Raw genomic sequence first — 26135 nt, 5'->3', positions numbered from 1 at the left:
CATTTGGTTGGGCGCCATTTTGTTACGTGTGCCTATTGCAGCTTGGGGATATTTTCCGGGCACCGGCTAGCTTCGTCGACATCTCTGGGGAGGTCCCAACCCTATATCCTCGCCCTAGGCCCGTAGACAATAAAAAAAAACGATATACATTCAAACACAAAAAAAAACGTTACTTACACCTGAACTTTCACATTCCATTTGTTTTGGGAGATCGTCCTATGACCTCCGGCCGCCCGCCCTACCTTGGTCAACATTCCATCATATTCATGTGACCCCACGAACCCGCCCACATCACCTAACTTACCACTTTACATTCCCCTCAACAATTAACTTTAACGCATCATACTTTCAGTTTTAAACATTCAAGATATAAACATATTTATTAATATAAAACTAACACTAACCCCAGTATACGTTATTTTCCTAAAATCTATTTGGTATCTTTACTTAGTTTGTTTTGTCAAGGAATCAAAGTTTAATAAAAATGATAATAAGTAAAACGAATGGTCTTGTCGACCTGAAACGTAACGATTTTAGAACCCTCAAATTCTTAATAAATTATTTCTGACTAATTAGTCAAACTAAAGCCTTTTAATCAAAATTCCCCCTAACCTGGCCTAAAGGAGCTCGCTTAGGTAAGTTCTAAGGGTAAGTATTAATCTGTTTCACACAAAAGGGGAACTAATGATTATGTATATTTAAAACCAAAAAAAAAAAATCTTTGGGGGCCCTATCACAAAATTCTTTCAGTGTAAAAAAAAAAGGTATGTTAAAACAAAAATCAAAATTAAAAAAAAAGGGTAAAAATATGTAAATCAATAAATTAAATAAATAAATCAAAGAAACTTAAATTTGAACCTAAAAATAACATGAATATAAATATATAACTCAAATTCTAATGATATTGGTCATAATGATCGTTGTGGCTCTTTTTGTTGTGTGGCTTGTTCGTTTTGTTAAGTGCCAAAATTATGCCGCAGCAGTCTCGTCAATGTATGTAGCATGCGAGACAATCTTGATGGTATGATGCGGCCAAAAATTAAAAATATCGTCTTATAGTTGGACGTCGACGCTTGTGTTGGTGTGCGAATATATTGGTGGGCATAAAAAGCCAGAATCCAAACACACACACAAAAAAAAAATGATATCTATGCGTTCATCAAGAGAAACACATAACTGGAGCCAAACATAAATATATGTGGATGGCCACAAAATACAGATGGTCAAAACAACAAAAGGCTTAGACTTTTGGGAATTTCAATTTTGTTGTGGTGCTGAGCTTTTGCTCTCACGGACAACGCTGTATTGGTGATTCAACCACTTTATTAAAAAATCCAAAAGTGGTGACGCCAGTGGCTGACAGATGGAGTTCCTCCACTGAATTGTGTCGGTAATGGCGGACACCAGGAAAGACGGACTCCTTTATTCCACTTTCCTTAATAAATTGTTGACCGTACTATATATGCACTAAGAGGAATGATCCTACCTTGTGAATTCCACTAACGGTCACAGTAATATGGATCCTTTTCCCTTATTATGGACGCACAGGGGTATGTAGCACAATCCAATCCAGCACCTCTGAAACCAAAATTTCATTTCACTGATTTATCCCAAATTCACCCACTTTTAGACAAAATTTACCTTTTCTATTTAGGCGATTTTGCCAATAAAACCAAAGATGGATATTCTTCTGACATACAACGCTATTTTCCGGTCTTATAACCTTAATCACAAAAAAAAAGGATGTTAACCTTTATTCTATGTCCTATTAACACCTTCACTTTTTTTTCTTGTAACACTTACTTCGACACTCTATGATACGTGCCTGCTCAGCACCACTTTTTCACAAACTAATGGCGTTTTTCCCCCTTCTGTGCCCTTTTATAGGCCGGAGTTGATACAATGGCGATTTTTCCCGAGCCGACATATTGGACGCTGTCCGACATTTCTACTAAATATTCTCAATATTATTATTATATTTGGCCTTTTCTAATAATTCGCCTCGATTTCAAATAATTCTCTCTTATAACCGCCGAATTTATGAATGAATCAACCTACTACACGTCATTATCAACCGTACTCTACGGATCCTACTAACTACCAACAATTTACTACGAGTAGTAATGAGTGGCAACATTGGCCGATAATGCCGTGCCGCTGTCAAATTGCCAAATGTCAACGTGGACTCTCTCATTAAAACGCAGCCGTCAGGGAGTATAAACCATTGCTTCTATTCTATTAATCTATTCCTACTAATATCTCCCTTTCTCCTTTCCAGGCACACTTTCTACGCATGGAATTGAGTGGACACTACCTGCTGGCCATATTTGTGAATTCGAAACTTCCTTGGACAAGATTTTTCATTTCACACGTTTGACGGTGGTAATGTTCACTCAATGGCATGCGTAGAACATACATACATCACAATAAGCGCATGGCGGGGAGGTAATCATAATACGGCAGACAAGAACCAATACCTCTCGCCATAAGCGCATAAAAAAATCAAGCAAACATGCCCTAACAAAGGCACTAAATAAAAGCATGTCAAAGTGGATCCAAGTGTCCCAGTCGTTCCATTGCGATTGTGAGGATAAAACATCCCACGGGTATGGATATTTTACCCTCAGAATTGCCCCGAACGGCAAGACCACTTGGCTCCATGGACATATATATATCAGCCTCACCACATCCATACAGCGACAATAAATTTGGACACGGCGGACCTCCAACGCTATACTTTGTGGTCCAGCTGCTCGGGTGTCCAAGTAGTTCCCCCAGACCCCTCCAGCGACCAAAAAAAAAAATAGGGGCTGGGAATAAAGCGTGGTTTTGAGGCCGCCACGAAGGCGTAAAGGCCCACCCTTAAGGCCCTTCCACGCAAAATTTTTTTCTTGCATGTGGCAGGTGGAAATGTCCTGGGTGCGGCCACGCAACAGTTTTTATTATGATTAGCATTTTTATTGTGTTCAGCATATACATTGCGGTCAGCAATTTAATTTTTATTAAATTACTACAAAATTTTATAATTTCAATAAGAAATTGTTAGATGTTAAGAAAAAGTGCTGTCCACAAATCGCAGTAATAACCGGTACTCAATGCAAACGCAGCGTTGCATTTGAACTTGGAAGATATGCTGCAAATCTCCTCAAATAAGTAGATTAGCTCACATTGTGAAAATTATGGGAAACCTCGTTGCAAAACACGAGATTTCCAAAATCTGGTATAACATTGGTAATAAATTGAAGCGAAATTTGTATTGGCGAAGCGACATATCTCTACTATTTCACTCATAGAACTTCGTACCACTTCTACGGAATTTGTTCGCAGTTTCTTCGTCGCCATTTTTTATAATACGTTTTGGGCGAAATGTCGAAGTCAATATTAGGTTTAAAGGTGGAGTTACATACTATGCACGTCATTCTGAGTTGCTATGAGTGAAGTAGTGTTTTAAGCTTCAAACATGGCGAAACAATTAAAGGTGGTCCCATTTGTACAACGACCACAAATCATATGATGCATTCCGCCATCAAGCTGATCGTCGTTTTGCCAAAACACACATGAGCAGAGAATATAAGAGAAAGAAGATAGCAAAAAAGAGAATGCAAACAAAAATCTGACACCTTAATACCTTCAAACCTGCCGGCTATTAACAGCTATTCGCGTGAGACCACCTTTTTAAATCCGCCTTGGTATACGACCAAGACTTACGATCTGCTTGGTCTTCTTAATATCGTAAAAGTGGCACAGGTTAGATTCATGCAAGTTGACATGTCGAATGCGGCCCATTTCGTGAGCATTTAATTAAACTTGCAATTAAATATGCGGAATTTATCCTGATGCAGCGACATGTCGCTACTACTTTGCTCATAGGACTCAGAACCACTTGTACGAAATTTGTTCGCATTATCTTCGTCACCTTTTTTTATAGTCCTTTTTAATAGTTGTTCGTGTGAACAGTCGACTTTATGGAAAAATTGCAGAATATAAACATCATGACAGTTTCACACAAGTTTGAACCTACATTTTGTGGTTTATTACAAAAGCATACCAAGCTGGTTGTATATCATGGCGAAACAATTAAAGGTGGTCTGATTTGTACAACAACAACAAATCATATGGTGCAATTCGCCATATTGCCATCAAGCTGATCGTCGTTTTGCGAACGCACACAAATAATTGTGTGGGAGTGTGTGTGCACATGTACGAACATGAGCAGAGAATATGCGAGAAAGAAAATAACAACAAAGGGAATGCAAGTAAAAATCTGTCATCTTAATACCGTCAAAGCTGGCCGCCTGTGAACAGGTGTTCGCGTGAGACCACCACCTGGGCACAATCGGGACATACATCTTACATGTTGGCATCAATCCTTACTCTGTAGGAGTTGAGGCGGCTGCATCTGCCGGATCGTAATTAAGCCAGAATAACTCTAGTTTGCCGGGGGAGGTCTATTTCTTCAGGCGCAATGGGAGGCGGTCGTTCTCCAAGGACGATATTCACCCGGTAGCTATTTACCGCATCTGCTACCATGTCTGCATGAATGTTGTCTAGACCTGCTTGGTATGCCGCTTGATCTAGAGGTTCTCTCTTGTAGCACTGAACCTCACGCTCTAGATCATGTAGATCTACCTTAAGGCTTCTGGGCGGTGGATATCGATCCACAAGATGATGATTTGGATGGTATCTGCGATAACAGCCCAAAAGGTATTGCTTAGACAGCATGCAGATATGTCTTCGCACTGGTATGATCTTTGTCTCCTGATGGAGGTGGTCCACATGAGAACTGAGGAGACAGCCCGTCGCAGTTCGGAGGGCGGCATTCTGGCAGATCTGAATTTTATTCCACTGCGTGTCACAAAGTTGACGAGACCACACTGGCGCTGCATAACTTACCACAGACGGGCCAATTGCTTTGTAGGTGGTCAACAAGGTTTCTTTGTCTGCACCCCAAGTGCTGCCAGCAAGTGACTTGAGGACCTTGTTTCTACTTTTGACTCGCAAATTGTTCCCGATGTATGAAAAAGGGAAAAGTGATCCCGCTACTGAAGCCTGGAAAGGACCCGAGTTTGGGGGAGTCGTACAGACCGATCTCCCTTCTCTCAACAGAGGCAAAAACGCTTGAGGTATTACTCCTCCCGAGCCTCGTAGGAGAATTCCCATTCGCCGAGCATCAACATGGATTTCGAAGACTGCATAGCACAACAACAGCTTTGCATGCCATCATCGCAAACATTTGCCGTGGCTTCAATCAGCCCAGGCCATGTGATAGGACGGTCCTCGTGGCACTAGACCTATCGAAGGCATTCGACTAACTATTTGAGGGCATAGGACATCGCTAACACGTCTCCCCAGCCAGGCCTGAATCGCTGGGTCGCGAATTATCTGTGTGGTCGTCAGGCATTTGTGGAATTTAGGGATAAGTAGTCGAAGCACCGTAGAGTGAAACAGGGAGTTCCCCAAGTCGGGGTGATAGCTCCGGCACTGTTTAACCTCTACCTATCCTCCTAGTAAGCGATAAATTTGTACATGAAGCAATGAAGGTCGGTCCAAGATATATTCATTTATAGGTAGTGGCAGTTGCCCAACATCAAAATGTTGAGTGCACTATCTGTCAAAATCAGTGATTAATGTAACTCTGATGTAGTGAATGTTACTATTTCGCGGCATTTTTCGTTGTTTGCGTGTGTTATGGTTCTTAACTGTAAAACACACACACAAATAAACTAGTTGACAGATATTGCACTTCGCGAGAAAAAATTGTACTCAGCTGATTACGGTACACTAATAGGTAATAATGTCATGTGTCGGTCTAATAGACTTGAACTTACTTTTTTCGTACTTTTTTTTATATAATTATGTATCTACATGTATGTTCGATGACTTAAAAGCACGATTTAATCGAAAAAGTTTCTATTCCAAAATTCATTTTTCATATTCAATTGTTCGTACGTATCACACGATGATGTGTACAACTTTCAGAGTTGCCGTTTTTGAAATTACATATGACATGTCTTATCGTCTAATGGCAGCATAAGCTAGTGTTGAATTACGGAACGAGTTTTAATAAGAAGGAACGACAAACTCTTCATTATTGAGTCTCGGGATACAACACTGGGTATAATTTCAATTTGCCTTTTATCCATTTTCGTAAATGCAGTTGATGTCGCACATATACGAACGCATGGTATGGTTGCAACACATAGAAGGAAGGATAAACAAAGGAAATATAAAATAGTGTAGTATCACAAAAGAAAAAAAGGCAAAAGAAATATCAAGTGCATTTAATTTATAATAAAAATAAGCTTTTCCGAGGTAGTATCATCGACAAAGTGAAAGAACCCCCAAAGCTAAAGACCATGATGAAAAAAATTGTGATATTTTTGGTGATAGGTAAGTTTGATACATTAATGCATTTATATGATTAATCTTGGAATACTAACATCTTACTACGTGACTCGTTGTTATTGTTGCAGTTACCTTGAGTTTTAATTACTGCTGCCAAGCGGGAAATGTGGGCCGAAGTCGCTCTAGTTCAAGTAACTCACAAAGACGAAATCACTATGGATCGCAGGTACCACAGTCAACCCAGGCCCCTGCTATTACACCCAAAGAGTATTTGGATAAAAAATCAGGCTTTTCTACCTTTGGTATAATCGCCATTATCTTTGTGGTAATTGTTAGTTGTCTGGTATTCTACTATGGCATAATGTGCTATCCCTTCTTATGCCGCGATGAAAAGAAATATCGATTCATGGATGTATCGTCGACCATAACAGCGGCAACTTCTCGCTCCATACAATCAATAGAAAATTTTCCAGAGGACCAGAAGCATGGACAGCATAATGATGAGCATAGATTTAAATAGGAACCCATCCACTCCATTTAAGTGATGTATGTATACCGCCGGGCCTGAATGGTGGAATTTAATCTAGCATTTTCTTGCATAGAGTAAGATTTTCATAAATTTAATCTACTTATAAGACGACTTATAATACGACTTGCTCTTTATAATAGTTTAGCAAACATTTTTCCCCAAATGCTCAACATATCACAAACATATGTATGTAGGTGGCCATAATTGTTTCGAAAACATCGTATCCCTCTAAATGACTATTAATGTTGTTGCAGCTTTCCTTTTCCACTTCTTTTGTCGAAAGAAAATCAAACAAAATTTTACTGCTGTTCTCCCTCCTAAGTGCAACCACTGAAGTCGAGACAACAACAGCAATTACCTTACATATACCCTCATCACTCGCAGCCATAACTTCTTCGAATTGGGTTCGCTGTTATAATCTTAGAGCCACTATTATTGCCTTTGTATGTTTTCTTTTTCTTTGAGCCGTCAGCCGCCGCCACTGCCGCTTCGTTGATGATATTATGTGGAAATGGTAGTTGTTGCTATTTTTGGACCTTCGTATCTTTATTAAGTGTGTAAACGTGGTTCACAAATCCCCCTCCCACCGCTCACGCTCTATTTGCCTAGTGTCTGTCGTTCACTGCTTTGTGTTTTCGTCTAGTTAGGCATTTGTTTTTGGTACGCTGTCTTACTTGTTTATGTTTTTAGTTTCCATTACCCATCTTCGATTTATCGCATAGCCTGCTTGAAGGTATCAAACAAGAAACCAGGTATCCCCTTGTTAAAACTCCTTATTTTTCTTTATTAGTGCTTGCACTAATGTTGTATATAGCAATGTCGACATTTCAATGGAAAAAGTCGAATAATGTTTTCTGTTAAAATACCAAAAATGATTCATGTCGTGGGAATGTTAATATTGTAAAACGATTTTGGGGTTTCCTTATTCTAGCTTCTTAACAACAGGATTGGACTTAAATCAATAGTATGGCATTTATAGCAGTTCATAATTATTTTTGCCTGACAAAACCCATGAAACATTTTTATGCTACCATTTAAAGCAATGACCCACTAGGTCGACTATAAACTTTAGTTGAGTTACCAAAGGCCAAATTTGTTCATGAAATTTATATTTCCGTATTAGGTTAGTGTACGATAGTTTGAAAAGAGGGTGCGGATATTAATCCGTCTCATGCCAATATGGACATACACCTAATCCAGTAATCGGCTTGTTTTGCGCTTCAAAAACTAATAAGTAACCTCGAAAAAGAAAATTTTAAGTTAGGAATTCCGTGCTACTCACAAAATCCTTAATTGTTTACCATACCACTCCCCTAAGTTGGTTCAAGTCTGGTATAGTGTCCCCACCTGAGTACCGGTGTCTTTTAGCCGCGAAAGCAGGGCAATGACATAGGAAATGCTCCAACGTCTCATCATCTTCCACACATGCACTACTACACCGATTTTGCATAAGTGAGCTCGTAGTCCTATGTGTCCCGTTTTGATACCAAAAGTTATACTTACCTTCTTACTTCATTTCAGTAATAGACTCGTCCTCTCACGATCCGGAATACTCCATAGGATTTTCGCCGTCCTACCGACTGTTTTGCTGTTCCACAGTGTCATATGCGCGTTCGTTGCCCATGGACTGCGTCGACCCGAGTTAACTAGATATTGACTGTAGTTCTCTGGCCTTCACCGCCAAATCGTCTGCTCTTTCTTTCATTCTCCCTTACTCTGTTATGGCCCATCAACCAAACGATGTGGTTTGTGCCATTCTCAGAGAAGGCGTTAATCAACTTCTCGCACTGCAAAACTGTTCGTGACTTTCCTGGTTGTTATTGCCCATTTACTGTCCGTAGAGATGTTCACACTCGACGTCCTCACGTCAGCACCAAATCACCTCACGCATTCCGTTATCGCCCGGATCTCCTCCTGCCCTATTATGGTCAGGCAGTCTAAAATAGATCTCAGTCTCTGGGTTCTCAATGTAGACCAGGCCCTCTCTGTCCACTAGCTTTGATCCATCTGTATAGCTTGATCTTCCAGATGGCAATACTAGGGTTCCGTCAATCCAAGACTGTGCCGCTGGCATCAGTGCCTCGCACTCGGCCTCAAGTGTCGTCTCAGGTATCCAATCGGAAACCTCTTTAATTCCTTCCAGGTTTCCTATCGTCACCTCGATTATACCGCTGCTGCTCCTATCCTAAATCCATTCTCCCATCGCCTTAACTCGTAGTGCCTGCCTCACACTTAACCTTTATGTCAATGGTTCGGATATCTAGAATAGTCTCCAGTGCCCTAGTAGGCGTGGTCCTCATCGCTCCGCCTATGCCAAGACAGCATGTTTCCTAAACTGCGGTATGGGTCTTATGTTGCACTTTTTCCCCCATTGCGTCCACCAAACTACTGAGGCGTAAGTAATAATTTTGCTCCTGAAGAGCCAGTGGACTATCCCGGATTCAGGCTCATTTCGAGTGCCCAACATCTGTGAGCCTTATCAATACGCTCCTGAGTGTGACACTTCCAATAACTATCCTATGGCAGCCGGTTTTACGTACCGGATTCACCCGATGGAGTTCTCCATCGGCAAGGGCAGCCGCCTCAGTGTACAACACACTGCTACAACAACAACACTTCCAATAAAGTTTCCTATCCAAGATCAATCCTAAATATTTGACCTTGTCAGATATCATTAAATTGTCACACCTTCCTTCGTGAACAGGCATATTTCAGTCTTCTGTATTAAGTTGCATATGTTTTTACAATTTAACAAGTAGCTGAACGCTCCAAAAGAGGAAATTTTTACTTATTTTTATTTCATGGTTTTACCTCCTGGCAACGCTACTATAGTTGCGCGACCATTCATAGTCGACTCCTAGATGTCGCTCTATGGCAGTAAAAAACAAGAGAAATTAAGAAAAAAACGCCCACGATAAGAAAAAAAACGCCCACGATAAGAAATTAAAGGAGCCACTCCAGACACCTGCAACCTTCCATAATGACGATAGGACCGTGTGTAAGAAGAAAGTAGAGGTAGCAGAGAGCGGTTCGCCGACCATACTGTACTTTCTTGCTATAATTGCAGGCCAGTTGGAAAAAAGGTTTTCAACCATCTCCAACTCCATTTCTAATCGGTGGGAGTTTCCTTCATTCAGTCATTTTGGACACATGTATGAGGGAGCGCCATACCAAGAGAGAGTTCAGGAATGAAAAGAGATGTTTGACTACAATTCTGAGACCTCTTTCCACAATTACAGAGTAGTGACGCAAAAGGTTTACAATTATCTCCAACTCCTATTCGTCACCAAAAAACTTTGTCTGCTACAGCATGCTGTTAAAGATCTGAAATCACAGCGATGAGCTACGATTCCTAACAGTAGCTCGAGATCGTGCTTCAATCCCATGGCAGCCGGTTGTACGTACCAGATTGACCCGATGGAATCCCATCGGCAAGGGCTGCCGTCTCGGTGTACAACACACTGCTACAACAACAACATCGTGCTTTTTCAGTTCCAGTATAACTTCACAGGATCTTGGCCACCCTGCAATTTACAGCATTAGCCTACGCACCTTTTGTGCGGTTCTCGTAGAAATCCTTATATCCTTCTACGAAACTCCCACAATCCCATGGCAGCCGGTTGTATGTACCAGATTGCCCCGATGAACTCCCTTATCGGCAAGGGCTTCCGGCTCAGTGTATAACACACTGATACAACAACAACGAAACTCCGAAATAGCAGTTTTTATGATTCATCAACACTCGATCAACATTCATCAACTATCTATTTCTGGCTAACTCGTCAACTTCATGATATATTTCTGATGCTTGATTGTCCGCAAACCAGCAATGACTCTTCCCTCATTGGAAGTTTTGTATCTTATGCGCCACTTGATTGTCCATGCCTGATTGGGCAACAGCTTCTACATCGAAATCAACAGCATGGTCTTTTTGTCTGCGAAAAATTTCGCTACATTGTTCAGAAGCCTTGGCAACCCCTCCTATTTGGATTCATACGTGTACACATAAGGTCAAGGGAAAAACGGAATAATCCCACAATAAATAGTGCATCTCTCCGCATATACCCTGCCATCAAGCCTTATCACAAACCTCCCACAGAGCAGAAAAGTGTCCAAAGTTTAAGGAACCCCAGGTTCCTGACTGCCTCAGTCTAAAGCCAAGTACTGACTTCGACTTTTCGCACCAATAACTGCTGAAACGCATATAAAAAAAATGGTGACGATGAAAATGCGAAGGCATTCCTTCGAAGTGGTATTGAGTTCTATGATCAAAATAGTAGCGACTTGTCGCTGCGTCAGTATAAATTATGCTTCAATCAGTAGTCATTGTGTAAATGGAAATGTAGAAAGCAAAGTCTTTCTAGTCCATAGGACCGATCGCCAATGCCTGTTACCTGCTTTCTCTGTTGTTGTTGTAGCGGGTATGTTGTACACTGAGGCCGGCAGCCTTTGCCGACGAAGGACTCCATCAAGTCAATCCGGTACGCACAATCGGCTGCCATGGGATTGCTTTCTCTGTTGTTGTATCAGTGTGTTATACACTGAGGCGGCAGCCTTTGCCGACGAAGGACTTCATGGGGTCAATCCGGTACGCACAATCGGCTGCCATGGGATTGCTTTCTCTGTTGTTGCATCAGTGTGTTATACACTGAGGCGGCAGCCCTTGCCGGTGAAGAACTCCATCGGGTCAATTAGGTACGTACAACCGGCTGCCATGGGATTACTTTCTCTGTAGGTAGGTTCATGCTACTGTGTCTCGCTTCTTGTGACTGGGCATAATATGCTGATGTTTCAAGTACTTTGCACCTTTTCTAACGTAACTTACTTCTTTGACTGTTTCGAAATCAAAATTAAACATGTAAGAGAAGGCACCAGCGGTGCCGTCTATATAATCTTATATATAAAATTCAATTTGTGTTTGTTTGTGTGTTCCTTATAGACTCAAAAACGGCTAAACCGATTTTCTCTGTGAAATTTTCACAAATGGTAGAGTTTGGGTCCCCGGTGAAAATAGGGTACTAAATTTATTGATATCCGAAGAGGGGCGCACCCTCCCCCATACCTCAATTTTCAAATACGCCAGATCTCGGAGATAGGTGGTGCGATTTAAGAAATTTTATGTGCTCTCTTATAGTAACCTAAAAACATAAATTTGGTGTCCAAATTTCGGATAGGGTACTTAGAGGGGCCGCCCCACCCCCAAAACTTACCAAGTATATATATATAGACCAATCCCGTGGGTATGGGACTCAAGTGAAAGTTATTTAAAATAAGAAAACGTATCTGATATCCAATTGTCGGACGAAGTGTTTGGGGGACCACCCCAACTCCCAAAATACCCCTAAATGGGATATATATACCGACCATGGCAATAGGGGACTCAAATGAATACGAATCTGGTATCTAAATGTCGGACCAAGTTTCTGGGGGTCCACTCCTTCCCTAAAACACCCCCAACAGGACGTATTTACTGACCATGGCAATGGACTTATATAAAAGGTATTTGAGTGTAGAATACGAATCTGAGATCCAAATGCGGGGCCAAGTGTTTGGCGGGCAGCCCCTACCCAAAAACATCCCCCAAAGAGGACAAATTTACGACCACAGCAATATGGGACTCAAATGAAATGTGTTTGGATTTGATATCAATATTCGAAAAAAAGTGTCTATGGGGCCAACCCACCCTCATAACACCACCCTAATAGGAAGTATTTGCAGACCTTTGCAATATGGGGCTCAAATAAGAGGTATTTTAGAGTAGAACATGAACCTGATATATGACCAAACCGGTCATATATGCCGACTACGTAAATACGGGACTCAAATGAAAGGTATTTGGAAGTAGACCTCGAATCTGATATCAACATACTGGACCAACTGTCTAGAGGACGTCACACCACCACAGAAACTCCCAAATAGGACGTAGTTGCTCATCAAGTCAATTTGCGTCTTCTAGACAGTGGAGCACGATATTGATAGTTTTTAGGGCCCATATCCCAAACCGGACATATTTGCTGACTTTTGCAATAAGGTGTTTGAGATTAGAAAAAAATTTGATATCCAATTTTGAGGCCAATGGCAATACGGGGTTCAAATAAATTATATATAGATATATGAGAACAGAGAAAGATGCTGATATATTTTCAGGGCTAAGTGTTTGGGGGACCTCACCCCCGAAAACATCCCTAAATCGGACATCATGAGAATATCGGGCTCAAAAAAAGTCTTAAGAATGGAGTACATCTAACATCCTAATTTAAATGGCATTAAACCCTCCAAGCGATTTCGTGGTCCAATAAAGATCCAATGGGATTCAGATTAAGGCACTTATATTGTTATACTGTTAGTCAAGCGATATGCATATACTATTTTCGTAGCATGATATTGGGTTGCCCAAAAAGTAATTGCGAATTTTTCATATAGTCGGCGTTGACAAACTTTTTCACAGCTTGTGACTCTGTAATTGCATTCTTTCTTCTGTCAGTTATCAGCTGTTACTTTTAGCATTACTTTCATTTAAAAAAATCCGCAATTACTTTTTGGGCAACCCAATATTTTACTAAAAGCTTTTTAATTGTCGAAAATAAATATTCAAAGGTTGATTTTGTTCCATATAAAGGTTCAGCTAGTGCACTATATATACATAGTCCATATAATAATATCGCCTATTTAACGTTTATAGGTTAATTAGGCGATGTCATAATATGGTTGCCATATCTAAATCTAAACTGAATATGATGGATTGCGACTGAGGTGTTCATATGGCTAATAAAACAATGTGTAAAAAATTTCTTGAAGGTCGGTTGAACATTGTAGTTTCTACCTAAAAAGTGCAAATCGGGCGATGCATATACGAGTATGTTTATGGCAGCTATATCTAAATTTAAAACAATTTCGATAAAATCTCTTTCTCATACTCTTTTTTTAATAGTAGTAGTTAAGCATTCTAGTTTTCCATTGTACCATTCCCAGAAAGATCGCAAGTTCAAATGACAACAACAAGTTCCCAGAGTTTTTACAAATTATTTCCAGTAATTGAAATAGTGCGCCAGTTTTAGTTATAAGCGAACATTACTGAATATCAGGAAGAATTTGTTAGGTTGAGTTTCCTGTTTTTCAATTTTCGGAAGATATGGAAATACCATTTTATCAGCATATAGATCAACACTGCCAGTTGATTGCATTTAACTATATAGCCTTTTGTTATTAGAACATGCATAACATTTCCGAAGAACCCAATCAAGAGAGCACACACGGTTTATTATTTATAAGGTATCTTTTTAGCCAAGCTTGCCATCCATGTATGTTCCTCCTATGCTGTTTTGATAAATTTTTTTGCGTATTAGTGGAAGTTGGTCGTATTAATGTGGGGTGAAAACTCGACATGGCAACCAACCATTCGTCATTAAATGTGAAAATTCTGCTTTATATCTCACAAATGGGCATTATCTCGAATATCGTTGCTGTCGTTCTTTCAGTGTTGTACTTCCCATATCTAGAGAGATCAATTATAACCAGGTATGGAAGTTTTAGTTCTTTTACAGCAAAATTACACTTTTTAATTGTCATTCTTTGAAACATAATTTGTAGTAAACTTTTGTGATCAAATAGTCTTTTTCAAAGACTTATATACATAATTCCAGCTCGAAAATAATCTCTCACCATGATTTCTGTATTAGTTAAGTAGTGGGTTGTATGCAAAAAAAAAAACAAAAACAAAAAATATTGAATTTATATATTTTAGTTTGTACTTAAATAGCATTTAGAAACATATATTCGTTAGTATTCGATTTTCTTTGAAAGAATTTATTCAACGCAGCAAAAAGTTTGAATGAACAAAACATTTGACCAATTTTTTGAAATTATCCAAAATTTATTAGTAATAAGTAACTAGCATTTAATTAGAAATACGGACACCTTTTTTACTGTATTTTTATAGAATTTTTTATATTTGCATATACATGAGTTTTTATACATATACACAATTTACAAGAAATACGAGCAAAAAAAAAAAAAAGATTAAAAATAAATTATATAGAAAAATTAAAAAGAAAATAATGTGTTTCATTAATTGGATTGTCATGTTGTTGTAGTGTGTTGTACACTGACGCGGCAGCCCTTGCCGATGAAGGATTTCATCGGGCTGGTACGTACAACCGGCTGCCATAGGATTTATCATAATCAAATATTGTGACTTATATCTTATATATAAAAACTAGCCGAACCTGACCCGCTACGCTGCGCCCTCTTTAACTCTCTAATATCATTTTAGTGTGGGCACACTTCGCCCTGAATGAGGATATCTAATTCGTGCCATTGTAGCCTATGACGTTGAACGCGTTCGAATTCTGGCGAGAACATCGGACAAAGCGGTGTCTATCCCCTCTTGATGTTGGCGACATTTGCAAGGTACAATGCCGTGCATGGTTATTTCAAAAATTTTCCCCAAAGAAAGGTCCCTTATCATTGAGTTTAAACTTGAATCGGAAAGCACTCATTGATGTGTGAGAATTTGCCCCTTCTCCGTTCCTGGTGGTAATGTTCTCATATGGGAGGGATGGCTCCTCAGAAATTTCGACTCAAATATGTATATCAAATTCATGCTGTACTTCCAAGTCCCTTTAATTAGAGCCCCATAATGCAATGGTCGGTAAATATGAACCATTTGGAGGGTGTTTTGGGGCTGGGGCACTAGCACTGCACTGAAAATAGATATCAAATTCGTTCTTTATTCCCAACGGAAATAAAGTTCAGTTTAGGGGTTGCATTGGGGCGTACCCTAAAACACTTGGGTTTTATATGCCAGATTCGAAATCTACTTCCGAATACCTTCCATTTGAGCCCCATATTGTAAAGAACGTCCAATACGTCTCTTGGGGGGGTGTTTTTGGGTTGGGGTGGCCCGATGGGTACTTAGACCCAAATTTTTATACCACATTCGTTTTCTGCTCTCCAATACCTTTCATTTGATACCTATATTGTACCGATCGGTTCACTTTTAATTTTGGGTTGTGTTTTTGGCAAAAGGGGGAGGGTCCGTCCTCCTTCCGATACCGTAAAATTATATAGCCTATGCGAAAATTTCAAGAGAATCGGTTTTGCCGTTTTCAGTCTATACGGAACAAATAAACCAAGTCCCATATATGCGTGATTGGCTAATGTGCCCATTTTGGGCGTTTTTGTGGGGGTGGGGTGACCCCCTATATACGACATGAATTTGTATGCCAGATTCGTTATCTACTCCCGCATACTTTTCATTTGATACCCATATTGTCCCTATCGCTTCACTTTTGATTTTGGGTGGTGTTTTTGGGGTAATGGTGGAGGGTCTGCCTCCTTCCGTTATCAATAAATTATAAAGCCAATTCCTACTTTATGACCATATTCGTAATCTACTCCCGAATACCTTTCATTTGAGTCCCATATTGTCATGATCATCAAATTAACCTATTTTAAGAGGTTTTGGAGCTGTGTCGGCCTTCCTGGTACTTGGACCCAACTTTTATTATGAAATTCGTATTCTAATCTTGAATACCTTTCATTTGAATGCTATATTGCCCCGATCGGTCTACTTTTATTTTTGGGTTGTACTTTTCGGGCAAGGGGAGGGTCCGCCCCCCCTCCCGATATCAAAAAATTATATTGCCTATGTTCCCTTCCAGACCAACCTACACAATCTGTGAAAATTCCAAGGTAATCGGTTCAGCCTTTTTTGAGTCTATACGGAACAGACAAACAAACATAAATTGAATTTTATATATTGGATTGCCCAAAAAGTAATTGCGGATTTTTCATATAGTCGGCGTTAACAAATTTTTTCACAGCTTGTGACTCTGTAATTGCATTCTTTCTTCTGTCAGTTATCAGCTGTTACTTTTAGCTTGCTTTAGAAAAAAAAGTGTAAAAAAAGTATATTTGATTAAAGTTCATTCTAAGTTTTATTAAAAATGCATTTACTTTCTTTTACAAAATCCGCAATTACTTTGTAGGCAACCCAATATAAGTTGAATTTATGTTTGTTTGTCTGTTCCGTATAGACTCAAAAACGGCTGTACCGATTTTCTTGAAATTTTCACAGATGGTGCATAAGTATCCTCCCCTTTACCCTAATTTTCAAAAACGCCAGATCTCAGAGATGGTTGGTGCGATTTAAGCGAAATTTTGTGTGCCCTCTTATAGTACACAAAAAACAAAAATTTGGTATCTAAATTTTGGATAGGGTTCCTAGGGGCGCCGCGCCACCCCCTAGAAAACTTATCCAATTGTCGGACCAAGTGTTGCAATTACTTTGTAGGCAACCCAATATAAGTTGAATTTATGTTTGTTTGTCTGTTCCGTATAGACTCAAAAACGGCTGTACCGATTTTCTTGAAATTTTCACAGATGGTGCATAAGTATCCTCCCCTTTACCCTAATTTTCAAAAACGCCAGATCTCAGAGATGGTTGGTGCGATTTAAGCGAAATTTTGTGTGCCCTCTTATAGTACACAAAAAACAAAAATTTGGTATCTAAATTTTGGATAGGGTTCCTAGGGGCGCCGCGCCACCCCCTAGAAAACTTATCCAATTGTCGGACCAAGTGTTGGGGGACCACCCCAACTCCTAAAACATCCCTAAATCGGACATATTTACCGCCCATGGTAATATGGGACTCAAATGTATTTGCACGTAGAATACGACTCTGATATTCAAATGTGGGACCAAGATTCTGGGGATCCATAAGGGTCCAAGTATTTAGGGGGCCGCACTTTCCCAAAAAAACTCCAAACATGTCAAATTTACGACTATAGCAATATGGGCCGCAAATGAAAGGTCTTTGGAAGTAAAACACGAATCTGATATCAATATTCGGGAAAAAGTGTCTATGGGGCCGCCATAACACCACCTAAATAGGCTGTATTTGCTGGCAATTGCAATATGGAGCTCAATTTAGAGGTATTATAGAGTAGAACACGAATCTGATAGATATTTTCAGAGCCAAGTCACTGAGGGGCCGTCCCATCGCCCAAAACCGTCTATGGAAATATGGGGCTCAAATGATAGGTAATTGGGAGAAGACCACGAATCTGATATCAAGATTCGGAACCAACCGTCTAGGGGATGTCCCAACCACACAATAACCTCCAAATAGGACATGTTTGCTCGCCATGAAATTAGGGTCTTAAAGAGAGTGGAGCTCGATATTGATAGTTTTTAGGGCCCAAACCGGACATATTTGCTGACTTTTGCAATAAGAGGTTTAAATGAAAGGTATTTGAGATTAGAGAACGATTTTGATATCCAATTTTGGGGCCAATGGCAGTATGGGGTTTAAATAAAAAATGATATTTGAGAGTAGAGCACGATACTGATTTACTTTCATGGCTTATGGTGATTTCGATTCTGAAAAAAAATGTTACACTAATGTTGCACTTATACGGGACAACATTTTGGGAATGCTGCCTTATCCCTCTCATAGTTTTACACTTTTTACATTTTCAATCGAACATGTAATGTAGCAATGCATCTAATATGTCGTTAGCTAAATAAAACGCGATTACTTTTTCCTTTTTTTATGTATTTCTTTTTAATATTTTGCCAAACATTCTACAAATTGTTTTCTTCTTCTTCTTTCCAACCAAAATTTGCTTGAACGGTGGCATGCACATGAGATGATAGCAGCTGATTTAAAGTGCGGCATTCTCCATCCTAGCCTAGCGACGGTGTAGAAAATGCAGCATTTTTTCACTTTCAGTGGGCAACACCATTACAAACGAACATTTACCCGGTGGTGGGGTTACACTTTTTTGGAGAATCGAACACAAAATTTCGATCTCAGTGCAACATGTCGAAAAAATGCTGCACTTTTTTTCACAATCGAAATCACCATTAGTGTTTGAGGGACCACCCCACTCCCCAAAACACAACTAAATCGGACAAATTTACCGACCAGGTCAGAGTGGGGCTCAAATGAAAGGTGTTGGGGAGTAGAGTATGAAATTGAAACCCAATTCGGTGACCAATTTTCTGGGGGTCTACCCCTTCCCCAAAACAAACAGCAATTATTTAATGTCCATCACAATATGGGGCATACATAAATAAAGGTATTTAGGAGAAGAGTCTGATATCCAAATGTGATTTGGGGTACCACCCCTTCCCCTGAACACAGAGTACAAATTTACCGACCATGGCAATGTGTGGATCAAATAAAAGGTATTTGAGATTAGAATACGAATTTGATAACCAATTTTGTGGCCTAGTCTTGGGGGGACGCCTCATCGCATAAACTTTCCTTAAACCAATGGAAATATAGGGTTTAAATAAAGTCAAGTCCCCATATCTGTTTATAGGACAGCTATATCAGGTTATGAACCGATTTACAATCCCATGGCAGCCGGTTGTACGCACCGGATTGACCCGATGGAATCTTCATCGGCAAGGGCTGCCGCCTCAGTGTACGTGTTCGTCTTTTTTCGTCATGGGAGAGGCACATCCCGGAGTGCCTTCTCCGTATGCTTTTGGTCCGTGCCGGGATTGAAAAGAACCCCGGACCCTGGTTCTGTTCCGTTTGCCAGAACCGCCTTCATCATCGGTCAGTGTCGGTGAGGTGTAACAGGTGCTTGGAGTGGGTACATTTCCGTTCTTGCTCTGGCCTAACTTCGCTACGGGAGTATAGTCATACTGGCTATGTCGCTAGGTGCTGTGCGAACATAGCCAGCAGTAGGTCACAAGCGTCGCCGTCGTCGCCTTCGGCGTCCACGTCGTCGGACTATGCAAAGACAGCACCCTAGCCCTACTATTGCCAGGCCAGTGTCGGGAAATGTATCGTTCTTGCAGTTAAACTGCAATGGACTGCGAAGCAAGATTGATGAGATTGTAGATTTTATGAGTCGGAAGAGCATATCGGTCGCAGCGATCCAGGAGACAAAGCTGACTAACACCTGCAGCTTGCACAGTTGTCACGGCTACAATGTGCTACGTAAGGATTGCTCAAGGAATGGAGGTGGGGGATTGGCCTTCGTTATACACCATTCCGTGCAGTATAGACCTATCTCGCCTGCGCTTGACGCTAGTGACCCATACATGGAATGTATGGGGGTAGCAGTCAGGTCTGGTACTGCCGAGATAGAGATATACAACGTGTATATACCGCCGGTTGGCAGCTGTGTCCCGATTAATGGCCAGGCCTACAGCCCCGACATAAGTGGGTTGCTATCTGGCCATAGTCGTCTGGTTCTGGGGGATTTTAATGCACATCACTCGTCATGGCATTCTCCCCTATGTAACGACCAGCGTGGCATAGCTTTGGCAGAGCAGATAGATAGCTCCACGTTTTGCACGGTGAATGAGGATGCCCCCACTAGGATTACGAGGAGGTGCAGTAGCTCGCCAGACATCTCAATCGCATCCCCTGATCTCCTGAGTGACGTATCCTGGCAAGCCGTCATCTCTTTGGGGTCAGACCACCTCCCCATAATCCTCACCATCGACCGACCACCCGACTTCATAACCTCTGAGCGCCGGACGTTCATCAACTACAAGAAGGCCAATTGGACTGGCTTCAGAGAGTATACCAATCGCCGCTTCAATGAACTGCTACCCCCCTCCGATGTGCTTGTGGCCGAGAGGAAATTCCGAGACATCATCAACGCAGCAGCCGCTCGCTTTATACCAGCCGGTCGAATACCGCAAGTGCGACCCAATTTCCCGGCGCAAGCAGTGGTACTCGCAGACGAGCGTAATGGGATTCGTGCTATGGACCCCGCTAACCCCAGAATCAGCGAGCTGAATCTGGAAATATACAGGGTAGTCAACGAACATAAGCGGAATTTGTGGCTGGAACACTTGGAGCAATGTAACTTAGGCACCGGTGCAGGCAAATTGTGGGCCACTGTTAAGTCTCTCTCGAACCCCGGTAGACGGGACGACAGGACCTCAGTCACTTTTGGCGAGTTAACCGTGACTGATCCGAAGAGATGCGCCAGGTTGTTCAACCGTCAATTTATCGTGCATCCCGAGAGAGACAGGGCAAGGAGGAGAGCCATTCGCCGTATTCGTGGTCTCCGAGCCGATGAACAGCCATCACAATTTACCGTGGGCGAAGTTACGAATGTCATCCGTGGCGCCAAATCTTCCAAGGCGTTGGGCCCCGACGGAATCTCTACATTGATGCTGAAGAATCTGGATTTACCTGGAGTTGAGTACCTTACCACTGTCCTTAACCTGTCATTGAACACTCTTATAGTTCCCGATGTCTGGAAAATGGGCAGAGTGATCCCGCTACTGAAGCCTGGTAAAGACCCGAGTTTGGGAGAGTCGTACAGACCGATCTCCCTTCTCTCACCAGTGGCTAAGACGCTTGAGGCATTACTCCTCCCGAGCCTCGTAGGAGAATTTCCATTCGCCGAGCATCAACACGGATTTCGAAGACTGCACAGCACAACAACAGCTTTGCATGCCATCACCACACACATTTGCCGTGGCTTCAATCAACCCAGGCCATGTGATAGGACGGTCCTCGTGGCACTGGACCTATCGAAGGCATTCGACACGGTCACCCATGCCAAATTATTTGAGGACATCGCCAACACGTCCCTCCAGCCAGGCCTTAAACGTTGGGTCGCGAATTATCTGTGTGGCCGCCAGTCATTTGTGGAATTTAGGGATAAGAAGTCAAAACACCGTAGAGTGAAACAGGGAGTTCCCCAAGGCGGGGTGATATCTCCGGCTCTGTTTAACCTCTACCTATCCTCCATCCCACCTCCTCCAGACGGCATAGAGATCGTATCATATGCGGACGACTGTACGATCTTGGCATCAGGCCCCCCACCCATTGATGACATCTGCGATAGGTTGAACGTCTACCTCAACGAGCTTGCCTCATATTTCGCTGCAAGAAATCTGAAGATATCCGCCACCAAATCTTCAGCCACACTGTTCACTACAAATACGCGTGAGGTGAATTCTGAGCTGACTGTGATGGTCGATGGAGAATTGATTCCGACCATCAAGTGTCCCAAAATACTTGGCGTCACATTTGACAGCTCCTACACTTTCTCCCCACATGCCACAGCAATCTGCAATAAAGTCAAAAGTAGAAACAAGGTCCTCAAGTCACTCGCTGGCAGCACTTGGGGTGCAGACAAAGAAACCTTGTTGACCACGTACAAAGCAATTGGCCGGTCTGTGGTAAGTTATGCAGCGCCAGTGTGGTCACGTCTCGACACAGTTGTTGGATATCATAACAAAATACTACGTGCAAAATTTCATTCCAATCGGATAAGAATTGCGAACTCTAGAGGCTCAAGAAGTCAAGACCCAAGATCGGTTTATATGGTAGCTATATCAGGTTATGGATCGATTTGAACCATACTTGGCACAGTTGTTGGATATCATAACAAAATACTACTAATACAAGAATATATATACCTTTTGGGGTCTCAGACGAATATTTCGAGTAGTTACAAACAGAATCACGAAATTAGTATATCCCCATCCTATGGTGGAGGGTATAAAAATGGTTCAGTTCGGACTATGGACCGATCTTTCGATTTAAGGTCTTGGGCACATAAAACGCGCATTTATTGTCCGTTTTCGCCGAACAGTAGACGTATTTATTATCCAATGAATTTTAATATAGTTCCCATATAGACCGAACTCTCGATGTAAGGTCTTGGGGCCCATAAAAGACGCATTTATTGTCCAATTTCGGGACAGTGAGTTGGGCTAGGGCCTTCGACATCCCTCTTCAATTGATTGGCATTATTATTTTCGTGATCGAACCAGTTTCTATTAAAAAATTAATTGGATCAATTAACTTCTTGATTGACACCGATTTTTATATTTTCTGTGCAGACTCTTTGTCGATTTATTATAATGCACTCAAATTATGTTTTACAACACCATAAGGTTTACCTACCGGATAGATCCAATGAAGTCCTTCATCGGAAAGGGCTGCCGAGGCAGAGTACAATACACAGCTACAACACCAACAATGTTGTATTGAAATCGCTAGGATTCTTTTGTACAAAATAAGAGAAGCGGAATGCTATCTCTTGTATCATAACATTTCTGCTGAATTTGAGTCCCAAAGGTGCTAAAAAATCAGCTAATTTAGTATTGAGCTAAAAATAAAATCAGAATCACATCTAATGTCAACCCTATCTCTCAGGAAAATGTTTTCTTTTTTAACAGAAATACACACATTTTTTATACGTGAGTGTGTGGTGTAGCGTTTACGTAGAAAATTTTTATAGACATAAGGCAAAAAAATAATTAAGGGAAACATACCTTACTCTATCCGAATTGGTGATAGGACAAATAATTGATTGTCTCCATTTTTATCTAACACATATTTGTCTAGCTATACAACTTGGAAATGCTTATCAATAAATACTGTATGAAAAATAATTCAAGTTACAAGGTTTCTTCACCAACATGTTGGCTTTATTTACGACAATTTCTTATACATATATATTATTTTTGATCCTTTAGGGTCTTGACATCGTACTTTTGTATTACAAAATTTTTTAATAAACCAAACAAATAAAAAAAAAACGTTATTTTTGTCGAATTGTTTATATGTATGTTTGTGTATATAATACGTAAGATAATAAATTTATATAAAAAATTCTATGAAATTAATGACAGTCTTATGATAAATTAAGTGATCGCTAAATTACAAAATGAAATGAGGAAGAAGTGGCGGTGTTTTTCGAATGTATTTAGTTCGGTGTGCTTTACAGCTCATCCTTGAGGTCATCCAAATCAATATCGGAAAGGTCTATTTCTTCTTCGGCAGGCAATTGACCATCTTTGCCGTCCCATGCCGGCACTGAATTGATGGATGGTTTCTTTGCTCCTTTGACGGGTGCCGTTTGGCCACGACCAAAAGAGATGTCACGCAGGAACTCATTAATGCCATCCTTGGAGAAAGAGCCCTTCAAAACGGAGAATTTCATCTTTTTGAAATTAACAACCGCCATGGCTGGATAACCGAATCCACCAATTTCCAAAGCGGATTCCAATTCAGGTTGAGCGACGGCCTCTGACCAAGCCCAGCCCCATGACTTTTGTTTGAATTTCTCGCCCAAATCGCGAAGAGTTGTTAGGAATTTATTGCGACATTTTGCATCACAGTCGAGTATGTGGGGTAAAACAGAGATGACACACAATGGTTTGCCCTCGCACGCCGAATCGAAGGAGGATTCATCTATGATTTCTACTAGCTCTGGAGCGGGTACATTAGCCACGTGTTTATCCAAGGACCAGGTAACAATGTCGGACGAAGTACGACCGCCATCATATTCTTGGGCATCTGATGAACTCTTCTTGCCAGCAGGGAAATATTTAATTGTGGGATATCCGCGTACATTATATTCAGCGGCCTTGCTTTGATGGACAGTGGCATCCAAAGCACCCAATTTAACCTTGCCTTTCAACTCGGTAGCAGCTCTAGCCCATTCGGGAGCCAAGTTTTTGCAATGACCACACCATGGAGCATAGAATTCAACCAACCAATCGTCTTCGGATTGCAGCACCAATTTATCGAAGTTATCGTCTGTCAATACAATGACGTCACCGCTGCCACCATCGTCACTTGAAGAGCTGCCACTGCTTCCGCCCCCAAAAGCAGCTTGAACTTTTTTCTTGGCTTCAGCTAAAGCCGCCTCCGCAATCGCCTTTGCCGTGCGTTGGCCATTGTAATCGGTTGGCGACCGCTTGTTGGCACCGAATATCTTAATGGTGGGGAAACCACGTACTCCATATTGCCCACCTAGAGATTTGTGCTCATCAGCATCCACGGCGCCTACTTTAACGACACCTTTCAAAGCCTTGGCTAACTTCTTGTACTCGGGCGCGAGACTTTGGCAGTGACCGCACCAATTTGCATAAAATTCAACCACCCAAATAGCATCATCTTGGACCACAAGTCGGTCGAAATTGGATGGTGTCAACTCAACAACAGCATCACTGGGTGAGTAAAAGCCCCAAACCGACGGTACAACCACCGACAAAAACAGGTATAGAAATTCTATATTTCAAACGAAAACAATAACACAATTAGCAAATTTTTGGTAAATGCATGCAACTAACCAAGCCACTAACCTTTTATTATCATATTGTCCAATCGCTGCCACAAATACTTCTAGAATAATAAATGCTTATGAAGTCTCACTCACTACTGCAAAAAGCCGGTGACGTTGACAAAAGGGGCAACTGCTTTGTCTTCTTCTATCCTGTATACGCAGATAAGAATAAAAAACAAGATTAAAAAACGCTGGCACAATGTTGACTGTCTCGTAATTAATTGTATATCTTCTTTCAGTAGGTTTATATGCTAGACTAAATAATATAACTGTTTACCTTACTTTGTTACTTTGCAGAATGACAAAGTATCTCTTATTAAACTCTTGTTGCTCTTTAAACAGACGTATCGCTCTGTGATTGGTCCATGTGTTTTATTGAGTGTTGCCCAACTACGATAAATCCGTTATAGGTCACTAAGCAGTAACCTAAATAAAAGGCGTAATGACTTCATAAGGCCGTTACGCTGTTTTAGTAAAGAATTCAGTGGAGAAACAATGATACAATGGGGTGTTTTTGTACATATAAATCAAGTGTTGGCACATGTGGCAGTGTGCGTAATAATTTCAAGCCCATGGGCTAATGTTCTTATTCGCGTACATGTGGTGCAATGGTGTGTGTGTGTGTATTTGCCCGCCACTGCTTTAATTAAAACATGGTGTCATCATTCAATTTGTATGACAAAACTAAAAGATGAACATATTTATTCAATCATTAAAAGATCAGGAATGCAAAAAATACTTAGGATTTAAACATAATCAAATTTATGAACTCCGAGAAACATTTATTTGAAATTAAAATCACTTATTTTGTTTGTTTGTTGATATTTGATTATTTTAGATGTGCGTAAGTGCTGCCAACGTTTATTTATCCATAAGCTAGCGAATCCGCTAGACAATGACCACGCATCATGATTTGCCATGTAAAGTCCCCATAAGGATCGCACACAGAAAGACCAAAACAGAACGTTGAGTAGCGTCGTGTTAAAAAATGCAATTCTGCAAACGAATTCCAAAAAATCAACACGCAAAATTAAACAATTTTGCACTTTGACGACTAAAAACACTATCTACATGTGGCAGATCTGAACGTCGCTCACTTTCAAGCGTCAAATTTTAAAATTTTTTAACTTTACGGCGTTGCTTTTGTGGGATCCACAAAGATGCATTTTTGCAACGCGACACTCAAAACAAAG

At 40.9% G+C, this 26135-nt stretch overlaps 2 protein-coding genes and 1 long non-coding RNA gene across 5 annotated transcripts; 2 read left to right on the top strand and 1 right to left on the bottom strand.

Annotated features, from left to right (window-relative positions):
• Positions 1-2135: 2135 nt before the first annotated feature.
• On the top strand, positions 2136-2450 carry LOC131995526 (uncharacterized). The gene is made up of 2 exons (XR_009397482.1): positions 2136-2214; positions 2279-2450. It is a non-coding gene; the product is annotated as an uncharacterized LOC131995526 (long non-coding RNA).
• Positions 2451-6170: 3720 nt separating this feature from the next.
• Positions 6171-14500, top strand: LOC106085048 (uncharacterized). The gene is made up of 2 exons (XM_013249066.2): positions 6171-6390; positions 6474-14500. Exons 1-2 carry the CDS (start codon positions 6357-6359, stop codon positions 6863-6865), a joined length of 426 nt encoding a protein of 141 aa, XP_013104520.1. The 5' UTR covers positions 6171-6356; the 3' UTR covers positions 6866-14500.
• An 8763-nt stretch (positions 14501-23263) lies between these two features.
• LOC106085047 (protein disulfide-isomerase A6 homolog) lies at positions 23264-25302 on the bottom strand. 3 transcript variants are annotated; one of them, XM_013249064.2, is made up of 3 exons: positions 25220-25302; positions 24962-25092; positions 23264-24887 (listed from the first exon to the last, which is right to left on the bottom strand). In XM_013249064.2, exons 2-3 carry the CDS (start codon positions 24972-24974, stop codon positions 23593-23595), a joined length of 1308 nt encoding a protein of 435 aa, XP_013104518.2. In that variant the 5' UTR covers positions 24975-25092; positions 25220-25302; the 3' UTR covers positions 23264-23592. The 3 variants fall into 3 exon arrangements, with proteins under 3 accessions (XP_013104518.2, XP_013104519.2, XP_013104517.2); XM_013249065.2 differs by having other exon boundaries at positions 25225-25243; XM_013249063.2 differs by lacking the exon at positions 25220-25302 and having other exon boundaries at positions 24962-25202.
• Positions 25303-26135: the final 833 nt, after the last annotated feature.

Source organism: Stomoxys calcitrans, chromosome 3 (assembly GCF_963082655.1).
Source record: "Stomoxys calcitrans chromosome 3, idStoCalc2.1, whole genome shotgun sequence".
In the NCBI taxonomy this organism is placed as follows: Eukaryota; Metazoa; Arthropoda; class Insecta; order Diptera; family Muscidae; genus Stomoxys; species Stomoxys calcitrans.
This window is presented reverse-complemented; position numbering and strand designations above follow the sequence as displayed.

Bases quoted from the DNA above. Each gene is read 5' to 3' on its own strand.
- LOC106085048 (XM_013249066.2), top strand. From the start codon at position 6,357: ATGATGAAAAAAATTGTGATATTTTTGGTGATAG. The intron at 6,391-6,473 runs GTAAGTTTGATA...TTATTGTTGCAG, and splicing joins TGTGATATTTTTGGTGATAG to TTACCTTGAGTTTTAATTAC.